General features: G+C 46.3%; 1 protein-coding gene across 10 annotated transcripts in view; it reads right to left on the bottom strand.

Moving 5' to 3' along the window:
• LOC129830187 (agrin-like) overlaps positions 1 to 24,473 on the bottom strand; it is a 283,228-nt gene that overhangs the window by 50,325 nt on the left and 208,430 nt on the right. For all 10 annotated transcript variants that reach the window (XM_055892528.1, XM_055892531.1, XM_055892530.1 and 7 more), the window contains 6 exons: positions 18,156 to 18,353; positions 17,729 to 17,929; positions 9,266 to 9,408; positions 8,859 to 8,964; positions 5,168 to 5,287; positions 4,540 to 4,704 (listed from right to left, as the gene is read on the bottom strand). In XM_055892528.1, coding sequence (XP_055748503.1) covers positions 4,540 to 4,704; positions 5,168 to 5,287; positions 8,859 to 8,964; positions 9,266 to 9,408; positions 17,729 to 17,929; positions 18,156 to 18,353 — 933 coding nt within the window. The remainder of the gene's footprint in view (positions 1 to 4,539; positions 4,705 to 5,167; positions 5,288 to 8,858; positions 8,965 to 9,265; positions 9,409 to 17,728; positions 17,930 to 18,155; positions 18,354 to 24,473) is intronic.

Genomic DNA, 24,473 nt, shown 5'->3' with positions numbered 1-24,473 from the left:
TCAATGTTTTTCCTCCTGCTGAACTCTGCACTGATGTGTGTACTGTTTGCTTGTCCGTGAGTAAGCCTCAGGGGGCCAGTGTTGCAGTCAGGAAGCACGCTTTCCCATGTGCTCAGAGGCCACTTTTGGTACTGCAGTTTAGCTGAAGACAAGCCCAAAAGGACCATTTTTATAGATGGCCCCATAGACCCCTTTCTGTGTTTACAAACATTGCCGCATGAGTGCATTTCACACTACTTTTGGATTATAATTGGATGGTAGGGCTCGTATGAACGCTCTGCTTAATATAATGTGTGTGTCATCATCGCAAATCAACTGCATTATACTTAAAAAACACTTCAACCAGTAAAATGTCTCTTTGGCTAGCTTTTGCTACAGCCTATATGTAACAGTCCTGACCTGTTTTATGTTGTTTTTTATGTGTTTATGGTCAGGGCATGTGTTTTGGGTGGGCAGTCTATGTTATCTGTTTCTATGTTGGTTTTGGGTTACCTGGTATGGCTCTTGATTAGAGGCAGGTGGTTTGCGTTTTCCTCTAATTAAGAGTCATATTTAGGTAGGGCGTTCTCACTGTTTGTTGGTGGGTGATTGTCTCCTGTGATGTCTTCGTCGTTGTCGATGTTATTCACTTTCGGGGCTGTTTGGCTGTTCGTGTGTTTTGATGTAACGTTCCTGTCCGTGAGTTTACGTTTAGTGATGTGAGTTTATGTTCAGGTTTCGTTCTACGTCGTTTTGTTATTTTGTAAGTTTGTTAAAGTGTTTGTTTTCGTGTTGCCATCATCATCAGTTTTCGTTGTTATAAAATAAAAGATGGCTTATTTCCCTGAAACCGCATTTTGGTCTGAAGATCCTTCTCTCCTCACCTCATCCGAGGATGAGGAGAGCGACAGCTTTAACAGAATCACCCACCACGCTAAGACCAAGCGGTATGGGAATGCTCTACGGAGCAACAAGGACTTCTGGACTTGGGAGGAGATCCTGGACGGTAGAGGACCTTGGGCTCAACCAGGGGAATATCGCCGTCCAAAGGAGGAGTTGGAAGCAGCGAAGGCTGAGAGGCGCTGGTATGAGGAGGCAGCGCGACGACGCGGTTGGGAGCCCGTGAGTCAGACCAAAAAATTTCTTGGGGGGGGGGGCACACGAGGAGTGTGGCAAAGCCGGGTAGGATACCCGAGCCAACTCCCCGTGCTTACCGTGGAGGTAGAAGGCGTCGTACTGGTAAGACACCGTGTTATGCGGTAAAGCGCACGGTGTCCCCAGTACGCGTGCTTAGCCCAGTGCGGGCTATTCCACCTTGCCGCACTGGGAGGGCTAGGTTGGGCATCGAGCCGGATGTCATGAAGCCGGCCCAACGTATCTGGCCTCCAGTACGTCTCCTCGGGCCGGCGTACATGGCACCAGCCTTACAGGTGGTGTCCCCGGTTCGCCTGCATAGGCCAGTGCGGGCTATTCCACCTCGCCGCACTGGCAGGGCTACGGGGATCATTCAACCTGGTAGGGTTGGGGAGGCTCGGTGCTCAAGAGCACGTGTCCTCCTTCACGGTCCGGTAGACCCGGTGCCACCTCCATGTACCGGTTCTCCGGTGGCAGCCCCCCGTACCAGGCTGTCTCTCCGGGTTCTCTCTCCAGCTGTTTCCTCCTCTCCAGCGCAGCCAGTGCCTAGACCACGCACCAGGCTGTCTCTCCTTCTCCTCCCTACAGAGCCATCCGTCTCCCCAGCGCCATCTGAGCCATCCGTCTCCCCAGCGCCATCTGAGCCATCCGTCTCCCCAGCGCCATCTGAGCCATCCGTCTCCCCAGCGCCATCTGAGCCATCCGTCTCCCCAGCGCCGTCTGAGCCATCCGTCTGCCATGAGCCTGCAAAGCCGCCCGTCTGTCATGAGCCTGCAAAGCCGCCCGTCTGCCATGAGCCTACAGAGCCGTCCGCCAGACAGGAGCCGCTAGAGCCGCCCGCCAGACAGGAGCCGCTAGAGCCGCTCGCCAGACAGGATCTGCCAGAGCCGCCAACCAGACAGGATCTGCCAGAGCCGCCAACCAGACAGGATCTGCCAGAGCCGCCAACCAGACAGGATCTGCCAGAGCCGCCAACCAGACAGGATCTGCCAGAGCCGCCAACCAGACAGGATCTGCCAGAGCCGCCAACCAGACAGGATCTGCCAGAGCCGCCAGCGAGCCATGACCAGCCAGAGCCGTCCTGCCATGACCAGCCAGAGCCGTCCAGCCAGGACCTGCCAGAGCCGTCCAGCCAGGACCTGCCAGAGCCGTCCAGCCAGGACCTGCCAGAGCCGTCCAGCCAGGACCTGCCAGAGCCGTCCTGCTATGACCTGCCAGAGCCGTCCAGCCAGGACCTGCCAGAGCCGTCCAGCCAGGACCTGCCAGAGCCGTCCAGCCAGGACCTGCCAGAGCCGTCCAGCCGGGACCTGCCAGAGCCGTCCAGCCGGGACCTGCCAGAGCCGTCCAGCCGGGACCTGCCAGAGCCGTCCAGCCGGGACCTGCCAGAGCCGTCCAAACGGGACCTGCCAGAGTCCTTCAGCCGGGATCTGCCCCTTGTCCCGGTGCTGCCCCTTGTCCCGGTGCTGCCCCTTGTCCCGGTGCTGCCCCTTGTCCCGGTGCTGCCCCTTGTCCCGGTGCTGCCCCTTGTCCCGGTGCTGCCCCTTGTCCCGGTGCTGCCCCTTGTCCCGGTGCTGCCCCTTGTCCCGGTGCTGCCCCTTATTCCGGTGCTGGTCCTTATCCTGGTGCTGCCCCTTGTCCCGGTGCTACCCCTTGTCCCGGTGCTGCCCCTTGTCCCGGTGCTGGCTGTTTATTTAGAGGAAGGTAGTTTAAGGGTGGTCAGTGGAAGGGGTAGACAGAAGAGGGGAGTGACTATGGTGGTGTGGGGAGAGCGTCCTGAGCCGGAGCCACCACCGTGGTCAACTGCCCACCCAGACCCTCCCCTGGACTTTGTGCTGGTGCGCCCGGCGTTCGCACCTTGAGGGGGGGGTTCTGTAACAGTCCTGACCTGTTTTATGTTGTTTTTTATGTGTTTATGGTCAGGGCATGTGTTTTGGGTGGGCAGTCTATGTTATCTGTTTCTATGTTGGTTTTGGGTTACCTGGTATGGCTCTTGATTAGAGGCAGGTGGTTTGCGTTTTCCTCTAATTAAGAGTCATATTTAGGTAGGGCGTTCTCACTGTTTGTTGGTGGGTGATTGTCTCCTGTGATGTCTTCGTCGTTGTCGATGTTATTCACTTTCGGGGCTGTTTGGCTGTTCGTGTGTTTTGATGTAACGTTCCTGTCCGTGAGTTTACGTTTAGTGATGTGAGTTTATGTTCAGGTTTCGTTCTACGTCGTTTTGTTATTTTGTAAGTTTGTTAAAGTGTTTGTTTTCGTGTTGCCATCATCATCAGTTTTCGTTGTTATAAAATAAAAGATGGCTTATTTCCTTGAAACCGCATTTTGGTCTGAAGATCCTTCTCTCCTCACCTCATCCGAGGATGAGGAGAGCGACAGCTTTAACACTATATTAATGAGCGTTAGCATTCTAGTGAGCAACTAACTGCTGCATCCAAAATAATTATTTTGCAAAGATCACAACCAAACGCAATCTAAGTGGGTGTTCAAGCAAGAATCAAAACATCATTGTAAGCGTATGAGAACCCCAAAAAGTTATTTTGTTTAGAAGTAAAAAAAAAAAAAATGTATCTAAATGTTGAATGGGCACAGATGGTGATGGCTTTCTTACTGCCACCAAGAGTAGCGCGCATCTGTGCGTGACGTCAGTGTGTCGTGTACTGGAAAAGGGTTTATAGAAAAGTCACATTTTAAAATTCCTAAAACGACACTTTAGTTATCACCTTTGTGCCAAAAATATCCATTGAATAATTTAAGTAATCGTCTTCAAGGCCAATTGTTCTTCCATCACTCACAGCCGAAGATATTAACATTTTATAGTCATCCAATATTTGTGATGTTTGTGAATGACGTCGTCGCTGCTCGTGCTGCTTCCACTGAGTTCTAGTGTGTAGCCGTTATCGGCTCTGTAAAGCAGATGGCAACCACCACGAAATGGTGTATGCAAACGTGAGTGGATTACGTTGAAAACAACGGTCGGCCATCTTGGATGCTGTCTCCAGTTCATATATACCTCAGGTGTAAACCTCACAGGTAAGGCCACAGTGGAGACAGATAGATCATTCCTGCTGCGGACTGAAAAGCTCTGAGGATCTCGTACTGTATTGCCAAGTACTCTTTTCACAAGACTTAGTAGTCACCATCAAAAAGGATTATGCGCACACACACACACACACAAAGGAATCGAGTCAATGTCTCCATATAGTACAAGCCATCAAGCAGATACTTTAACCCAAAGCGGCTTACAGTATTGCATGCATACATTTTCGTACTACCGGCCCCAGCGGGAAACCTATGATCCTTGAGTTGCAAGCGTCATGGTCTACTAACTCTGCTATACAAGACCATAACTCTTCTGTTTCCTACGTAAGGACAGTTGATGAGAAGAAACGAGATGGAGAAAGAGACAAGATGAAGAGGGTCTCTTACGTGTGCAGCCGCTCAAGTTCTCTGTGACGATGCCGCGGAAGTTCCAGAAGCTTGGATCGCAGCGGTCGCACTTCTGTCCCCCGACGCCGGGCTTACAGGAGCACTGGCCGCTGCCCGGGTCACAAGTCCCCTTGTAGGAGCCGTACGGGTTACACTGGCATGTACCTGGGGGACACAAAAATGACTGATGACTGATTGACATGACTGATTGAATGACTGAATTAATTAGATCATTATGTACAGCTACAACATCAAAGCATCAGCAGACCGGGTCCAGGCTCACCTCTGACCCCTTGTATTATATCCATCACAATGGTATTAACTTATTGACCAGATGCTCACAATCAGCCTATCATAGCACTTAGATCATCTTATTTCCATTGAAACTAAACGTACGAAAGAAAGGTGATCAGTGCTATGATACTTTTTGGAAACCCAGCCCTGACCTAGACTTGAATCTGTGTCCATACCTTTAGATATCACTTTATATGCAGGTTTTCCTTTTAAAGAATTGTATGCTAGGCTGATTGTGAGCATCTGGTCAATAAGTTAATACCATTGTGATGGATATAATACAAGGGGTCAGAGGTGAGAGGTCGGATGCCACATGAGGGGTCGGCACACTTACTGGGGCATCCAGCAAGTCCCACACCAAGGGCCGCCGTCTTGTTGTCACGGCAACAGCCATAGACTGACAGACTGCAGTGTTCTTGCGCTGTCAGCTTTGTCGGAGAGGTGGCCAAAATCGCTGATGAGGGGACACAACGGACAAGAAAGGAGAAAAAAAAACTTTTCAGAGTGATAGAAGGCTCTTTTAAAAGGAATTAGAAGACACAATCTCTGAACAACATGCAACTTCTAGTGAACAATGAGTTTTGCCTGGCGGGCCAGGGGTGAAGAAGCTGGCATCTGGCTCCCAGATAACAATTCTATTTTCCCAGTCCTGACAATGGCTCAAAATCAGAGGGAGAATTATGCCATTACCTCCAGTGCAGTGAAAACAAACAATGGTGTTCCTAGTGGATTTGCAACAGCTGACATTTGCCTCTTCCTAGGAGGCCTATTCTCTTCATTTGTTCTCCTGTGAAATTGCAGAGCGCGACACAGCGTCGCTACAAGCTCGCAGAAGCAGAAAAAAACGAGTCTGCAGCTGAATTTGATGGACTGGGCCAATCTGTGAGTGTATGTGTGTAGTTGTTTGTCTGTGGGAGCGCCAGATTTCACCGCGAAGTGACAGCTCGAAAACCGTATATACAACACACCCCAAACAAATATCTCCCCCAACAGAGCACTTGTGTATAAGTGAAACGAGAGAGGTATGGAAGGATGGAAGGAAAAGAGGGGGGGGGGGGGGGGGGGGGGTTGATCAATGGCCAAGGCAATATATTATTGCTTAAACTCTCTTCAGGCCTTGGATCAAAATGGGCGCTAGTGGTAGAGTTGGGAGGAAGAACTCTCCCCCTCGCTCTCTCTTTCTTTCTTCCTCTCTTGTGTTCCTCATTTGGAGTTTGGAGGCTGTAGATACCGGCCCATAAATCACACTGTTACTGATGTGGATATGAGCCGAAGCCTAATGGTGATGACTTGCTCTCTCTCTTTCCAGTGCTTTTCCACTCCAGCGATGAGCTTTGGACACAGTTCATTAACTTGCCACTTTTCAGCGCTCCCGCTACTATCTGTACTGAGCCTATTAGGACAAGAGAGAACTTTTAATTTCATATGTTCTTCAGCCGATTGGTTTTCCCTCTACAGTGACCATTGTCTGGCACAATACAGCTCTCTATCTCAAGGTCTGCTGTTGCCACGGCTATGTGCTGCATGTAGCCTTTGTGTTTCTACAAGGGGAGAGTTGAATGCCTGTGCATGTAGCAATGGTATATACCGCAGGATCTCTTTTAGACATCATAAAAACTGGGTCAGTGATTCCAGTTTTCTGATAGAAAATGCAAAATAGGACAGCTTGAAAGTTCTCTGAGACAGCTGTCAAAGATCAAAGAACTCAGACAGGCATGATGAAACATTTTCCCAGAGACACAACACGTGAGGTGTTTATAAACCACATAAGACAGTAAAAAAACAACAACACAAGGTCGTGTTGAATTCAAAACCCCCTTTGTCAAGTTAAAGAAGTCAGGAGCTCCCTTGAGTTTGAAGGCTTAGAGGTCAAACCGTGGTCAAAGACACGTTCCTCCATGCATAGCTTATGAAGAAAGGCCCAATGAGATTCCAATTGATCTGAGCTTTTTGGGAAAAGAAGAGGGCCCAAGAGCTTGCGTACACCAATAGCACTCCACAAGAAAAAAGGGATTGATTCTCTGCGGATGGTGAAGAAGCGTGACAGAAAGCGCCCCAAAGTGGCCAGCTTAGGAAGGACGACTTTACAGGGGTGTGAGTGTGAAACCGGGGCGGAGAGCTCTCTCCATCGCTCTCTCTCTTTCGTTTGCTCCCTTGCTCTTTTTAGGGCCGCAGGGAATCAAACAGGCTGCAGTGATCACACAGAATATCTTATCTGCCCTTTGCTTCGCTCTGGCCTACTACAGAGAGATGATGGTTTACACTGCCAAGGCAGGGACTAGAATGTAGAGCAAGACGCAGAACAAGGCTTCCCTACTTTTGCCTGGCATCTGTGGTGACAGTCTAGAGAAAATGACCTCTACAATCTACATAATGACAAAGCGAAAACAGGTTTTTAGACATTTTAGACACACAAGAACAGAAATACCTTATTTACATAAGTTCAGACCCTTAGCTATGAGACTTGAAATTGAGCTCAGGTCCATCCTGTTTCCATTGATCATCCTTGAGATGCTTCTACAACTTGATTGGCGTCCACCTGTGGTAAATTCAATTGATGGGACATGATTTGGAAAGGCACACACCTGTCTATATAAGGTCCCACAGTTGACAGTTCATGTCAGAGAAAAAACCAAGCCATAAGGTCGAATTAATTTTCCGTAGAGCTCAGAGACAGGATTATGTCGAGGCACAGATTTGGGGAAGGGTACCAAAACATTTATGCAGCATTTAAGATCCCCCAAGAACACAGTGGCCTCCATCATTCTTAAATGGAAGAAGTTTGAAACTACCAAGACACTTCCTATAGTTGGCCGCCCGGCCAAACTGAGCAATCGGGGGAGAAGGGCCTTGGTCATGGAGGTGACCAAGAACCCGATGGTCACTCTAACAGAGTTCCTCTGTGGAGATGGGAGAACCTTCCAGAAGGACAACCATCTCAGCAGCACTCCACCAATCAGGCCTTTATAGTAGAGTGGCCAGACGGAAGCCACTTCTCAGTAAAAGTCACATGACAGCCCGCTTGGAGTTTGCCAACATGCACCTAAAGACTTTCAGACCATGAGAAACAAGATTCTCTGGTCTGATGAAACCAAGATTGAACTATTTGGCCTGAATGCCAAGCGTCACGTCTGGAGGAAACCTGGCACCATCCCAACGGTGAAGCATGGTGGTGGCAGCATCATACTGTGGGGATGTTTTTCAGCGGCAGGGACTGGGAGACTAGTCAGGATCAAGGCAAAGATGAACGGAGCAAAGTACAAAGAGATCGTTGATGAAAACCTGCTCCAGAGTGCTCAGGGCCTCAGACTGGGGCGAAGGTTAACCTTCCAACAGGACAACGACTCTAAGCACACAGCCAAGACAGGAGTGGCTTCGGGACAAGTCTCTGAATGTCCAGAGCCCGGATTTGAACCCGATCGAACAGAGACCTGAAAATAGCTGTGCGGCAATGCACCTCGTCCAACCTGACAGAGCTTGAGAGGATCGGCAGAGAAGATGGGAGAAACTCCACAAATACAGGTGTGCCAAGCTTGTAACGTCATACCCAAGAAGACTCGATGCTGTAATCGCTGCCAAAGGTCCTTCAACAAAGTAAAGGATCTGAATACTTATGTAAATATGATATTTTTTAAATATTCATAAATGAGCAAAAATTTCTAAAAAACTGTTTTTGCTTTGTCATTATGGGGTATTGTGTGTAGATTGATGAGTAAAAAAAACGATTTAATCAATTTTAGAATAAGGCTGTAACCTAACAGAATGTGGAAAAAGTCAAGGGGTCTAAATAGTTTCCGAAGGCACCTTATGTAGGTATCCAATCGGGGGAGGGAAGCTCTCGCCAGCCAGCTTTGGCGTTGTGTTCGATAGGCTACTGTACCAACCAAAGTGGTGTTCAGAAGAAACAGCAGGATTTTTAGCCGTAGCTTTATGACAAAGTACTAAGCTGGGTGAATTAAGTAAGAGATGGGTTATTACTCTGGCTGATGTTAGATCAGTTATGGTGGGGTGTGCAGGCTGCTCACCTGTACAGGGTCCCTGATTCTGGATCAGCAGGTGCTCCTGCTTTTCACACCTAGCCTTCTTCATTTCACACTCGTTGCTGTAGGTCTTCCCATTTGAGCCACACACCTAAGGAGAATCGCAGTCATACTCACATGAATGCTGAAATGTATGAGCGTGTGATTTAATTTCAAAGTTACTCTAAGTACACCATTCCTTTTCAAACCACGTAACATTGCAAGTTCAATTTCAATCTGAAAATGTTATTGCACAAACATTGACTTTGAATGTAAATGTCAGATGTCATGCATTCATTACCTAGGAATTACCTAGGCTTGTGTGAAACTGAAAACCACCTCTATTGCAGTAAAAACCACATACAGGTTTGTGGTTGTTTGTGGAGGGCTAACTTATGGAGGATAAAGCTTACCGGGTTGCGAGGCACGCGATGGCAGTCAAAGTCACAGACACAGCGGTCGTCCTCTGCGTCCTCGTCCCACGATCCTCCGAACGTACGACACCTGTCCTGTTCGCAGCTCTCAATACCTGACCCCGATCCTCCTGAACCACAATCTGCAGAGACCACACACAGAGATTATTTTTTAATTGTTATTATCGGCCAAGCACAGTCACACATAAGAAAACTTAACATTTCGATACACACTTGTAAAAATGCCTTACATCTTCGTCGTCCTCCCCAAAAATGAAAGCCGAGTTCTTGGCAGAGTGTTTATATATTCAGAGTATGCCACCTTTAGGATATTAAAATGTCCTTCACGTTGACGCTGAGATAGAACCAAAGGCGCTGCTGGAAGTACAAGATAATGACCAACCATGGAGAGGACCAGCGATTGACTAAATACATTAGGCACAACATTGCTGCGCCACCAGTGAGGCATCCTTTACATTTCAATTAAAGCTGAGGATAGTGGGAGGAGGGAAATATTACCCCTTGCATCCCTGCGAGGGGGAATCAATGCGGGGGAATCAATGCGAGAGCCTGTTTCATTGACACAGATTTCCTGATAGGAGGAAGCCGCTAATTATACGGTGTTCCGTAAGATCCAATTATCAATCCACTCCAGACTTCGGAAAAAAAGTAGTTCAGACACTTTTTGTACCTGCGACTGTGAAAGGTAAACTTTCGATTTATTTTAAAACGGTACACTTCACTGGATCAAAGAGGTTTTTGAAAAGAGCTCTTCAGAGAGCGTTACAAGAGAGTTACAAGTACAAACGACAAGCCATTATTATTTCCGAGGATCGGAGAATTATAAAGCTGAAACATTGAAAAAACATTTTGGAATACAAACTAGATAAAGATATACATACAGATAGAACTCACAAGATAATGGGGGGGGTAAGAGAATGAGATGGAAATAAGAGTGGACACATCCAGCTTGACTGCAATGATTTATTTAATACAAACAAAAATGGGAAGGAGTTTGACCATGGAGAATGAAAGGGCCCTGCTTTTAATGTTCAGACAGTTCACTTGTTACACTTGCAAGACTCCTGGGGAGAGGAGAGAGAGGGAGAAGGAATGGTGGGGAGAGAGACAGAGAATGAGAGAGACCAAAAGAGAGAGAGAGAGAGCAAGAGACAGAGAGGCAGTAGTCCACATGCAGACAGAGGAAGATGTTCAAGTATGGGAAAAAGTAATGTTCATTGGTTAAAATCTCTTTATCTTGAAAAGTATCCAGTTATGATGTAAATTCTTCTAATGATATTCTCCAGACCAGTTATAATGCAATCTTGTACAACATTAATTAAACAAATATATATATATGTACTAGGGAGTCCAGATGCTTCCCTCCTGTCCTCTGTCTCAGTCTCCTTTTTTGACCGTCTGACTCAGTCCCATCTGTATTGACGGGCTGCTTTAGCAAGGCCCCCGCTGGCCCTAATGGGGATATCGATGTTGTAGTCCTGGAAGTGCCACTTAGCATAACCCATCTCCTTAAGTGGATTATGGGGCAGGTCACACTGTAGAGGGGGCACTGCTGGGTCCAGAGGAGCAGCAGTCCGTCTCATTGCCCTGATATGGGTCATCACCAATGGGCTCTGACAGGCTCGAGGGGTCGATACAGTGGAAGGGCATTCACTTCATTAGGCCCACGCACAGTGAACAATGGAGGAACTCCAGAGGCCGGGAGTATTAAGGAGAGTACACATCAAACTCAAGACAAAGACTGTCTTTATTTTTTACAATACTGTACACGAAGGGTTCCCAAACTTTTTCACTCAGGCATTGGGGAACATCCTGCGCCCTACTTTCGCGTGCCCGCCACATCTCTTTCTATGGGTACAAGCACTGTCCACGACACAAACTGTTCACACCCATCTTGTTGGCAGAGAAGAACATTTTGCAGGTTTAAAGCTAATTCTCTTTCAATTCTATACATTTTGCCATGTCTAATGTGTATTCATGTGATAGTTGAGTGACTCAAACATTAAAACAAAATCTATGGGCTAAAAAACATTGCTAAAAACGTTAGCTGACCGTAGCTAGTTGATCTGGACATTTTTGACAAGTTTTAAATTGCTCTCTAAATAGCTCTTTGCCGACCCCTCAGTTTGGGAATCACTGCTGTACACAACAATTAAACCCGAATCCAATTGTTCGTATTCTCTATCAATGTGACTGCGGTAAATGGACACGATAGAAAGGAATTGTAAAATGGATTTGATACGACTATATGAGAGGCCATTTTGTGAGTGTTCTAAAGCTGTGACGGTGCAATGCAAAATGTCTGTCAGTGCCATATGATGAGCGAACACGGTATCTGATCCCAGACAGCGACATGCCATGATGACGGGTTCCAATGCAAACGCACAAATCAACTGACCCCGGAGCAGCTGTTAAATAAACAAGGCCCTGACTTGCCTGGCCACCTGAGTCCATTTATGCAAACTCAGCAGGAGAAGGGAAACGTGGGAGTGAGCCAAGAGAGCATTCGCCACCCAATTAATATTCCGCTCATGCCCCCCTGACTCAAAGAATAAATAAATATAAAAGAAAAAAAAGAAGAACTAAGACATTGAGTAAATAAAAGTGAAGGGAGGGAGGGGGCACTAATTAGCTGTTGGTTTTTGATGTGGCAGCCACCCGCACTGCCTATGAACCTTTCAATTAGCAGGGAAGATGTCTGCATCAGCTATTCTCTCAGCGCCCGTGTCTGTCTGCTACTTTTACTCAATCATGTCATAACCAGAGTCCATTTAACCAAGGAATCTCCGTTAAGTTGAGCAAATACAGAACAGCGGAGACTCTGGAGAGAGGAAGAAAAAAAACAGCCGATTTTCGTATTTCCTTCTTTAAAGAGAAGAGCGAGAAATTGTGTGAGGGAATAAAACTGATAGAAGCAATGGAGGAGAAAATGTGTGCTTCTTTTATAGCATGAGGTGATGACCCAATGGAGGGAAGAAGCAGAGAGGATGAGGGTGGATAATTGGAGGGAAACTAGAGAAAGGGGTGTGTATCATTCTGAAGAATGTGGCCCAGAGTCACCTCAGTACTATCAATATTTGTATTTATCAGGGCCAGGAAACACTCCTGTCAGTAAAAAAACACTATACCAATATCATGACCTGTGTGTGAATGTCAAGATTACCATTTGTCATCTGCCACAAATCCCATTTCTGTGTGTGTGTCAGTGAAGTGCAGTGGCTATCTGTGCTAATTTTTTGTCTAAAGTTTTTTCTCAATGATTCTGGTGGTTTTTATGCAAACAAATTCCAAATGTGCTAAAACAGCACCAAAATCTCAGGAAAGGTGCTAGGGTATTCATGCCTTCCTTTCCATCTATTCAAATTGTTGACCCGCGCGGCCATTAAAGATTAATGGAGAGGGTCAGCATAGACGTCTCTGCTTTGCCTAGCTTGAAGTAGCTTCATTCGTTGCATTGAGACGATTTCATATTTTGCACATCCGTATTGCCTTAACATGTTGTGTGGGTAAACCTGTGGTAAACTTTGCACATTTGCACATGTCAACATAATTTGGTGCTAGCATCCCTTGAACTGAATGAAGCTAGCTAAGCAAACACAACCTGACAAATGGACATTATACTGCACAGAAAATAATTTCCCAAGTTGGAATAATGTTACACGCCGTTTGGAGGGTTCGAAGAGTGGAAAGTCAACTACAATGAAAGTTAAGACCAGACAGAGCCAGCATACAGGAACTCTACAAGACGTGATGTTATTAATGAAAGGCAACCACCATCTCCCTCAATGCTATCTGTCAGGCAGGCTAACAGTGACTACTGGACTGTTCACTTGTCTGAAACGTCATTACCAATTAATACTTTTTACCCAGACTTTTACACATCTTGGACATTTACTTTTGCTTTGTGGACGTAATGGGAATGGGGCTTCTCCTGCCACTCAATGCAGGCCCTAATCGTGTCTTCTACAAAATGGGTGCGACTAACTACGACAATTCTACGTGTGTGGCTGCATGGGGGCACACGCATGCTGAAGGATTCTGCTCCCCGACCGGCTGGATGTACAGTAGCTGCCTACCTACGTGGGAGAACTGTGCTACCAGCTACTGTTTGTGTGTGACTTTTTGTGTCAGTGTGAAAATGGAACCAAAGGAGGCTGTGGGGATGCGTCTCCCACCTGTCCGTGGGCTTGCTGTGTGCCTGCAGAATAAAATGATGGACATAGGTCAAACGCTGTCACCGAGAGGTTTACCCTGACGGTCAGACAAATTCAATTCATTTACTAGTACATTAGGCCTAAATGCATTTTGCATTCAATTTGCAGGTTAGGCTACTGTTGAATGAACATGAGAATAGACAACATCCCTTTGATGCATTTGATTGATCAAGATAGATATTTTGGGATGAGGCATTTTTTCTTTATACACAAAAAAGTATGTGGACACCTGCTCAGGGAACATCTCATTCCAAAATCATGTGCATTAATATGGAGTTGGTCCCCCTTTGCTGCTATAACAGCCTCCACTCTTCTGGGAAGGCTTTCCACTAGATGTTGGAACATTTCTGCAGGGACTTACATCCATTCAGCCACAAGAGCATTAGTGAGCTCGGGCACTGATCTTGGGGGATTAGGCCTGGCTTGCAGTCGGAGTTCCAATTAATTCCAAAGGTGTTCGATGGGATTGAGGTCAGGGCTCTGTGCAGACCAGTCAAGTTCTTCCACACTGATCTAAACAAAACATTTCTGTATGGACCTCGCTTGCTGCACGGGGACATTGTCATGCTGAAACAGGAAAGGGCCTTCCCCAAACTGTTGCCACAAAGTTGAAAGCACAGAATTGTCTAGAATGTCATTGTATGCTGTAGCGTTAAGATTTCCCTTCACTGGAACTAAGGGCCTAGCCTGAACCATGAAAAACAGCCCCAGACCATTAGTCCTCCTCCACCAAACTTTAAAGTTGGCACTATGCATTCAGGCAGGTAGCGTTCTTCTGGCATCGGTCAATCCCAGATTGGTCCGTCGGACTGCCAGATGGTGAAGTGGGATGCATCACTCCAGAGAGTTCAATGGCGTTGAAAGTGAGCTCTTCAGTAAGGCCATTCTACTGCCAATGTTTGTCTATGGAGATTGCATGCCTGTGTGCTTATTGGTATTTCCATTTGGTGAAGTTTTTTGTCAATTTCGGTTTATAGCCTATGTCACTCTGGTTGTTGGAGCTATCTGTTGTTTGGTGAACTTGGGCTTCATCAAAGTTTATTTGTGAATAAATCTGGCTTTGATAATAGCCCATGCCTTCCCAGTCACTGACCTAATCGCACGGCACCGGTCTGTTTGTGTGTGTATTTGTGTGTGTGTGTTTTGGAGTTTTTGGAGTTTATTAGGAAGGGATCGAAAACAGCGTGGCTTTGGTAGGCCCAAACACGCAGGTGGCTTGTTGCTCGGACCTTTCCCTGTTTGTTTTGGCTTCATTTGCCAGCCCCTCAGACAGTCTGCTGTTGAAGGATGTGACAACACGTTAGTCCAAATAAACCCACCCTACATAAAGAAAGGGAGCTCAGAAAAGAGAGAAATGGAGAGGAGAAGGTTTCTTAGCAGGATAGGTAGGGATAGATAGATAGATAGATAGGACAAAAAGCCACTGATCAGCTTTTGATGAGCTCTTCTCCACCCACCCACCCATCTCCTCTCTGTTGTTCTCTCTCGATATGTATTGGGTAGTGGATAGTGCATTGACTCTGCCGTGTGATATTTTCACCCATAATCCTGTTTAGTAAATGTGTATTCAATTAAAACCGGCCTGGGCCCCAAGGTGATGCACTACGCTCCCCCGCCACTTTGTCAGTGTCGACAAAGGAGCTGAGCCTGGGCCTACCCGAGTGTGAAATTAAACAGGTGATAGATTCCCCCAGTACAGAACACTGTCATTTTTCATTACCCTAAATAAAAGGGGGGGGGGGAAACGCTTCCATTTCACCCTGTGACAAATGAAAATGTTTTTTAAGTCAGGTCTAAATAAACAAGTAAATTGTTCAATTGGCCGGAGTTGGAGGATTCTACCAGCACTGTAGACGGGAGAGTGGTGGGTAGGGGTTGTACTGTAGGCAAGTGCCGAGGGGAAAGGTTGCAGTCGGTTCAATAAGTTGTGATAGGTCAATACATTGACTAGTCCAATGATATAATAGGACTATAGGGTTGGGTCAACTTGATGCACAGGGTTTTAAAGACGTAAAAATCTGAGTTTGTATACAGAAGAAAGTAGTTTTTCAATCGAGATTTTCCCAAAACATTGGAGAAGAATTCTAACCCTGTTCCTGTTCAAAATATTAAGCTACTACAGCTACCCCATTAAAAAATGTCCTAGCTTTTAGCAGTGGGGGGTTGTGCGTCAGTTATCTACTAGAGGGGAAGAGGAATGGTGACAAGGCGTGGAACAAAAAGAAAACTGGACCCTGTCCCCTGGGGGAGGTTTATCGATCGGACCTGATCCCATCTCTGAAAGCAATGTGATCTTTTTGTCAAGAGACAATGCTAGTTTGATGGAGAGAGGGCAACATGGTGAGACAATAGGGATGGGAGGGGGAGAGACAAAGAAAATAAAATAAAACATGTTTCTTTTGTTACTGGCTGATGGCTTTCTGAGAACTCAAATGAGCAAGCGAGAGAGAAAAACAGGGGGTTGTATGCTACCAGAGAGAGAGAGAAAGGAGAGAGATGGAAGATGGAGAGACATTGCAATAGAGAGAACAAGTGAGAGAAACATAGAGGGGAAGAGAAAGAGTAGCTAGAGAGAGGAGAGAGAGAGGAGAGAGAGAGAGAGAGAGAGAGAGGAAAGAGAGAGGAAAGAAGAGAAAGAGAGGAGAGAGAGAGAGGAGAGAGTAGAAAGAGAGGAGAGAGGAGAAAGAGGAGCGAGAAGAGAGACAGAGAGAGGAAAGAAGAGAAAGAGAGGAGAGAGAGAGAGAGAGAGAGAGAGAGAGAGGAGAGAGTAGAAAAAGAGAGGAGAGAGAAAAGAGAGAGAGGAGAGAGAGGAGAGAGAGAGAGAGGAAAGAGAGAGGAAAGAAGAGAAAGAGAGGAGAGAGAGAGGAGAGAGTAGAGAGAGAGGAGAGAGGAGAAAGAGGAGCGAGAAGAGAGACAGAGAGAGGAAAGAAGAGAAAGAGAGGAGAGAGAGAGAGAGAGAGAGGAGAGAGTAGAAAAAGAGAGGAGAGAGAAGAGAGAGAGAGAGGAGAGAGAGAAGAAAGAGGAGAGAGAGAAGAGAGAAAGATGAGAGAGAGGAGAGAGAGAGAGAGGAGAGAGAGAGGAAAGAAGAGAAAGAGTAGAGAGAGAGAGGAGAGAGTAGAAAAAGAGAGGAGAGAGAAGAGAGAGAGGAGAAAGAGGAGCGAGAAGAGAGAGAGAGAGAGAGAGAGAGAGAGAGAGAGAGAGAGAGAGAGGAGAGAGAGAGAGTGAGTCACCAGGCTTCACAAATAGATAAACGCCCTTGGGGCGCTATAGAGGAGAGCATCTTTGCCCACCGCCAGACAGTGATATGGGGCACATCGTGAAAGCATGTGAGTGTATGTGTGTGTATGTACTGTTTACTACATGTGCAGTGTGTGCGTATAATGATTATATGGGGCACAGTATGTGTGTGTGTGTGTGTTTGTATGAGTGTGTGTTTGAATGTGCGTGTGTTTGAATGTGCGTGTGGTGTCCGAGCGTATGTGTATATAGTATGTGTGGAGTGTGTGCGTATAATGATGATATGGGGCACAGTGTGTGTGTATGTGTATGAAATCTGCAGTGTGGTTTATATGTGCATTTCTTCATGGTCCACATACAAAAGGTTACTCGACTCAGTCAATGAGTTCAATTGAACAAAACCAGCCGGGCGTTAAGAGCTGGCAGACAGAGCTGGCAGACAGAGCTGGCCGTATACAGTAGAGTAGACAACGACACAGTGAGAGAGGGAAAGAACAGACACTGGGATGGTAGAGGAAAATTATCATTCATGAATACTCTCACCCCTTTACCCCTCCCTCTCTCTGTCCGTCTCTCAGTCTCTCTTTCTTTCGCTACCCCTCCCTCCATATCTCTCTCCATCTCTCCTCCACTCCCCACTTCTCCCTCCCCCTCGCTCTCATCATCTCGCCCTCTATCTCTCCTGCTGGCAGGTGAAACCTGCTCTGTTGTTCATACGTCCTCAGACGATGACGACAGTCTCGGCGACGGTGACTACGTCTGGCCACAAGGGACTATTGCTGACATCATCTGCATGACAACCGTATGGTGACAAAGATACCCAGAGAGAGAGCTGATTGTCAGAGTAAAGACTCTGGTACCGTGCCAGTAGGAGAGGAGAGCAGCTCCACAAAGGACGTGTGTAAACTAGGCTGCAAATCATGATTAAAAAGGCACTGTGTGCCTCGTGGTTGAGAGTTCCTCTGCCCTATCAGTGGTATCTAATTCCTACCTTCGTCGCAGCTGCCAGGCTTGGCCGCCTCGATCTTCTTTTTGAGGACGCAGGAGGCCACACCCAGCTCGCAGGTGTTGTCGTAGGTGAAGCCGTCGCTGCCGCACACGGGCGAGAAGGCCTGGCCCTGGCATTGCGGGCACTCGCACTTGTTCTGGACGCAGCGGGCCCCCCAGGCACACACGGCGCTGCCGCACGTCTCTGCAAATGCACACACACAAACAAACGGATGATCGCACACGCACGCGCGTGCACACACACACACACACACACACACACACACACACACACACACACACACACACACACACACACAGGGTGTGTCAGCATTGCTAAAATACAATAGTGAGACATTACTTTAAGACCTACTATTTGTACAACCACACTGTTGGTAGGCACACACACACTTGGTGCTGGCAATACTCACTGCATTCTCCCTGGGCGAGCACGCGCAGGTCAAGCTGCTCGGTACAGGCACGCACGTGGAGCTCACACTCGCTGTCGTAGGTGGAGCCGTCGCTGCCGCACACCGGTTGGTGGGACTCCACACACTCCTGCGGGCACACACAGCGGCCCGACTGCCCGTCGCAGATCGCCCCAAATGAACAGTTGGCACACGCCTCGTCTGGAGGGAGACAGGTAGGAGAGTGTTAGGATTGGGAGAGAGTAAACAAGCCCGGTATGGGTAACGGGGAGAGAAAGAGTGTGTGTTTGTGTCAGTGAGTTGAGTGAGTTGAGTGAGTGAGACAGAGAGACAGAGACAGAGAGAGAGAGAGAGAGAGAGAGAGAGAGAGAGAGAGAGAGAGAGAGAGAGAGAAAAATAGCGAGGGAGGACAAATAGAACTGGCTCATCCGAAGCCTGTGTGGGTGGCGTGGCAAAATCCACAGCCGTGATGCCACCATGATGTCATGTGTTTACCTAACCCCCTTCGAAAGGCCGGTCATTTTGAGAGGGCACCAAACCAAGATGGTGTGCAGACTTCACACAGCTGCAAGCTTCAGTAGGATGATCTGGACTAAGAATACTGTCAAGAATCCTCTATTTTCAGTTGACTCTGATCATTTGCACGTTTTCCATTCAGTGTCTTTTCCCTCTGCCTTGCATAGCCTAGTACCGACATGCTGTGGATATCAATGATTCGTGGCAGCCCGAGTGAATCACAGAGCCAGAGCGGAGATGCGAGGGGTGGGCAGCGCTCCTCGATTGCCAATTACACCTGGAGGATTGCATTAGCAGCACACGGCCGCTATCACATTCAATTAGTGGCTAGGTAATAACAGCTGCTGATTTATTGCTAATGGCTAACGGAGAGAGCGGGCTACTTAGGCGGAAAACCTCCCCCTCCCCTGTGTTATTAACTTGTGTATTACACCTTATTACACCTTAATAAAGTCAGGAAGTCAGCCTGCATCGCACAGGCACTCGCTGTGGACAGACCAGCCTGGGGGCCTGATTAAAAGCAGGCGGTATAAACAGAAAAATATATGTAGCCGAGGTGGCGGCTGGCGGGGATGGGGAATGCATCACCGTGACAATGACGGTGTTTCGAACCCGGGGGATATAAATCACGGTGAGTGTCGTCCTTTATCAGCGCCCATGTCCCGATAAAGGCCTTCTTTATTTTCCTCCTCTGGCTCTGTCTCGCTCACTCTGTTCCAGCCAGTGCCGCCGGTCGTTGGCGGCGGCTAATCGGGACACATCTAGCTATCGGACCCAACTGGGCTGCCTTACTGGCTGTAAACACAGGGCCAGGAGAGCTAGCACTAAGGCGCTAACGGCGCTAACAAGGTGGGAGGACTTGTCTGACCAGGGAGGGGAGTTGACGGTGAAGGGGGAGGTTGAAGAAATTGGCCTTGAGGAGAATGCCATTCCGAGTGATGGATACCGAGAGACGGTGGGGAAAAGAAAAGCTAAAGAGCAGGCCTCAGAACGCTACACACACTCTCGGAGGAGTAGTATTAGTCAGAGAGACTGGAGCTACGACAAGGGAGAGACGGAGGAGTTGTTCTTTAACGTGAAGAGAAAGAGAGACAGTTGTTTAGTGAAAGGCTCTGAGAATGTCCCAGACTATAAAAACACTCCCCAGCCGACCCCACAGTGCTTGCTCCATAACTATTCCGTCCCTCCTCACCGTCTCTCCTCCCTTTCTTATTTACCCCTCTCTCCCCTATCTTTCCGCTACTCTGCTCTCTCTCGCTACCTTTTCGCAGCAACTGTGCAAAACTCGTAATGTTTATTTCTGTTCTAAATTACTTCTCGTCTCTTGTCTCATCTATTCTGAGGTAAATATATATGAAATTCCTTACGGAGCGATTGATATCGTTCTGTGGTCTATTATCCATGCGTGTCTCTGCTTCTTCCAGCCTGCCAGACACACAAGGTCACCCAACACTCAAACATTGAGAGGAGAAAATACATCAGAATAATAAAAAATGTCACTCATCTCACTATCGGACCGCACCTGAGCCATAAAGATAACCATTTCCCCTAGCGCCATTTTTCGATCCCCCGAGGGGAAGAAAATCTAATTATGACAGCGCACATAGGCCTTGCGAAACGGTGGCCCCACTCACACACACACACACCGGTTGTCTCTGCATGCAAACGCACGAGGGACAAAAGGAAACACACGAACTTCCCAGCCTCTATCGACACATACACCACACAGTGTATGCAATTGATATGAATTGTGCCATGATAATTAACAGAGATAATAGTGAAGGTGGAGGGAGGTGAGGTGACTCAGTGGAGTTAGAAGAGGCCTGTGTAAAGCAGTGCAAACAGCCCAGAATAAACCAACCCACATCACCATCATCATTCCTCCGCTGGGCCTTGCCTAGCACTGCCTGCCTGTCGCTTTTATTGCCCTGTTCCGCTGACTTCTGCCTCTGTGGAGACTTGCTGTCATCCATAGTGCTGTATCAGACACACATACACACACACACAGCAGGGCCCGCTACCTCGCTCTGCCCGCAACCAGCTCGCCTTTTTAAATAAAGACTATTCATTACGCCCCCGCGGCGCCACGGTGAGAACTGTCTACCTAACGCCGCACGCACGCACGCCGTCTCCAAATTGAGTTTGCTCGCCCGGCTCAAACATTCCTTTTGCTCCATTTCCCATTGGAATACATCTTTATGCGCAGAGATTTCAACTTGGGAATGGAAAGAGGAAATAATAGTGGAGTCACATTGGCCCCCAAGCCAACAACACTGCAGTGGATTAAACGTCAAACTCCAGTTGAAACAATAGGGATCATCAACTAGATTCAGCTGCGGGACGATTCCTTCTTGAGCGCATGGTCGCGGGGCCGGAACAGAATTACAAATCATTTGTAGACTGCAAATTGACCGCAAGAAACCCAAACAGATATGTTTAAAATATAATAATTTAAAACCTTGCTTACATTTGAATAATATCACATATATTTACTTAAAAAATAAATAATTGTATTTTTTATTTTTACTTCAGTTTATTTTAGTAAATACTTTCTTAACACTTATTTTTCTTAAAGTTGCATTGTTGGTTAAGGGCTTGTAAGTAAGCATTTCATTGTAAAGGTCTAAACCTGTTGTATTCGGCGGATGTGACAAATACAATTTGATTTGATTTTGATTTGATATATCTCTCTGTTATGCGTGGGAATACTTTGGAACAGATTTTTCCAAAACTTAAATCACTTGGAGATGATTTGCTGGCGTTTATAAAGTATTTTATGTGCAATAATAACAATATACAGTGCCTTCAGAAAGTGTTCACACCCCTTGACTTCTTCCACATTTTTCTTGTGTTACAGCCTGAATTTAAAATGTATTAAATTTAGATTTTTTTATTGGCACAATACCACATAAATGTCAAAGTGGACTAACGTTTTTTTTTATGTTTACAAATGAATTACAAATGAAAAGCTGAAATATCTTGAGTCAATAAGTATTCAACTCCTTTGTTATGGAAAGCCTAAATAAGTTCAGGAGTACAAATTTCTACCCCACACATACAATTATCTGTAAGGTCCCTCAGTCGAGCAGGTAATTTTACACACAGATCAACCACAAAGTACATGAAGGTTTTCCAATGCTTTGCAAAGAATGGAACCTATTGGTAGATGGGTAAAAAAATAAAAAGCAGACATTGAATATCCCTTTGAGCAGGTGGTTATTAATTACACTTTGGATGGTGTAACAATACACTACAAAGATACAGGCGTCCTTCCTAACTCAGTTGCCGGAGAGGAAGGAAACTGCTCAGGGATTTCACCATGAGGCCAATGGTGACGTTAAAACAACAGTTACAGAGTTTAATGGCTGTGATAGGAGAAAACTGAGGATGGATCGACATCATTGTAGTTACTCCACAATACTAACCAAATTGACAGAGCAAAAATAAGGAAACCTGTACAGAACACAAATATTCCAAAACATGCATCCTGTTTGGCAGAGCTTGAAGAATAAAAAAATATATATAGGCAAATGATGCACAATCCAGGTGTGTAAAGCTCTTAGAGAGTTACCCAGAAAGACTCACAGCTGTAATTGTTGCCAAAGGTACTTCTACAAAGTATTGACTTGGGGTGTGATTATTTATTTAAATTAGATTTTTATGTATTTAATTTTCAATACATTTCACTTTGTCATTATGGGGTATTGTATGTAGATTGGTAAAATATATAATCCATTTTGAATTCAGCCTGTTACACAACAAAATGTGGAATACATCAAGGGGTATGAATACATTCTTAAGGCACAGTATATTACCTTTTTTTTCTCAGAAAACTTGGGGGGGGGGCAAATAGAATCACCCGCGGGCCACCAGTTGGGAAACCCTGCAATGGGGTAGAGCTAGCCGAGAGCTAGTGTAAAGATGCTAAGCTGAGCCAGGCAAATCTCTCGCTGTCTGCTGGTGATCGCAACCGCTAACAGTAAAGCTGGCTAACAGTGTTTACGGTATTAGCCGTCTTGGATAATGACTGCTAAATGGCTTCAGGCATCTCTATCACTCGACATTATTAGATCAGTATATCTATATTACATCTATAAACTGTTACCCATTTAGGACCAAAAGGCAAGCAGGCAATATGGAACTGTGCAAAGTAGCCTATGAGAGAAGAGAAAAGTGAATAGATAATTGAAATATTTATTTTCCTTTCTTCATGTCTGCTCTGTGCTTAGTTAGTCTACAGAAAACATGGTACATACATGTTATTCGTTATACAGATACAGGCCTATGGTGTAGCCTACATTTACAGTAGCAGAAAATCTCATTCAAACTCTAACTAGAGCACGGAAAGGAAGGCACAGGAGCAAATGGTTTGTCGGTAAAACTAAAATGTTAATCATCGTCATCATCAATTACTCTTCTATGGGAAAATGGGTGCAGGTTAGCGTTGTTCGTCATGAATCTTGTTGTGGACGCAGCTCTGCAGAATGGCCACTACCTGGGACACCCACAAAGTCATCAAATCTGATTTTAAACCTAACCATAAACTTAAGAATGATTGATCTTATTTTGACGAATACTCCAGATAAATGGGATGGCAGGTAGCTTAGTAGTTAAGAACGTTGCGCCAGTAAGCGAAAGGTCGCTGGTTTGAGTCCCGAGCCGACTAGGTGAAAAATCTGTTGATGAGCCCTTAAGCAAGGCACATAACCCTAATTGCTCCTTTAAGTCGCTCTGGATAAAAGCGTCTGCTAAATGACTTAAATGTAATCATAAACTGGGTGGTTTGAATGCTGATTGGCTGACTTTTAAAAATCCACCTCTCTAAAAACAAGTCTCTCACCGTTGCTCCCTGCTATAGACCACCCTCTGCCCCAGCTGTGCTCTGGACACCATATGTGAACTGATTGCCCCCCATCTATCTTCAGAGCTCGTGCTACTAGGCGACCTAAACTGGAAGATGCTTAACACCCCAGCCATCCTACAATCTAAGCTTGATGCCCTCAATCTCACACAAATTATCAATGAACCTACCAGGTGCCACCCCAAAGCCGTAAACATGGGCACCCTCATAGATATCATCCTAACCAACTTGCCCTCTAAATACACCTCTGCTGTTTTCAACGAAGATCTCAGCGATCACTGCCTCATTGCCTGCATCCATAATGGGTCAGCGGTCAAACGACCTCCACTCATCACTGTCAAACGCTCCCTGAAACACTTCAGCGAGCAGGCCTTTCTAATCGACCTGGCCGGGATATCCTGGAAGGATATTGATCTCATCCCGTCAGTAGAGGATGCCTGGTTATTTTTTTTTATGCCTTCCTCACCATCTTAAATAAGCATGCCTGATAGGTGAGATTTATCTGTTAATTGAATGATTAGAATATTCCGCCCTGAAACATATAATTGTATGGAATTGATTAGAATGTATAAAATCATAATCAATAAATGTGTAGTCCTAGTCCGAATTGTTCTTGACTCTAGAACGTTCCCGTGAATAAACCTTTTTGACTATTTTAGCTGGGCCTCTGTCTGTTTCATTCGACCAGGATCTTACAAATTCTGGTTTGCAGACTGAGGAATATAATTAAATTGGGTACATAACCTTGAGAACAAAATTCTCTTAACAATACCCCATTCAAGAAATGTTGAACCAGGAACAGATATAGCCCTTGGTTCTCTCCAGACCTGACTGCCCTCAACCAACACAAAAACATCCTATGGCGTTCTGCATTAGCATCGAACAGCCCCCGTGATATGCAACTTTTCAGGGAAGCTAGAAACCAATATACACAGGCAGTTAGA

Source organism: Salvelinus fontinalis, chromosome 31 (assembly GCF_029448725.1).
Source record: "Salvelinus fontinalis isolate EN_2023a chromosome 31, ASM2944872v1, whole genome shotgun sequence".
Classification (NCBI taxonomy): Eukaryota; Metazoa; Chordata; class Actinopteri; order Salmoniformes; family Salmonidae; genus Salvelinus; species Salvelinus fontinalis.
The sequence above is the reverse complement of the archived record's forward strand: the minus strand, read 5'-3'. Positions and strand labels throughout refer to the sequence as shown.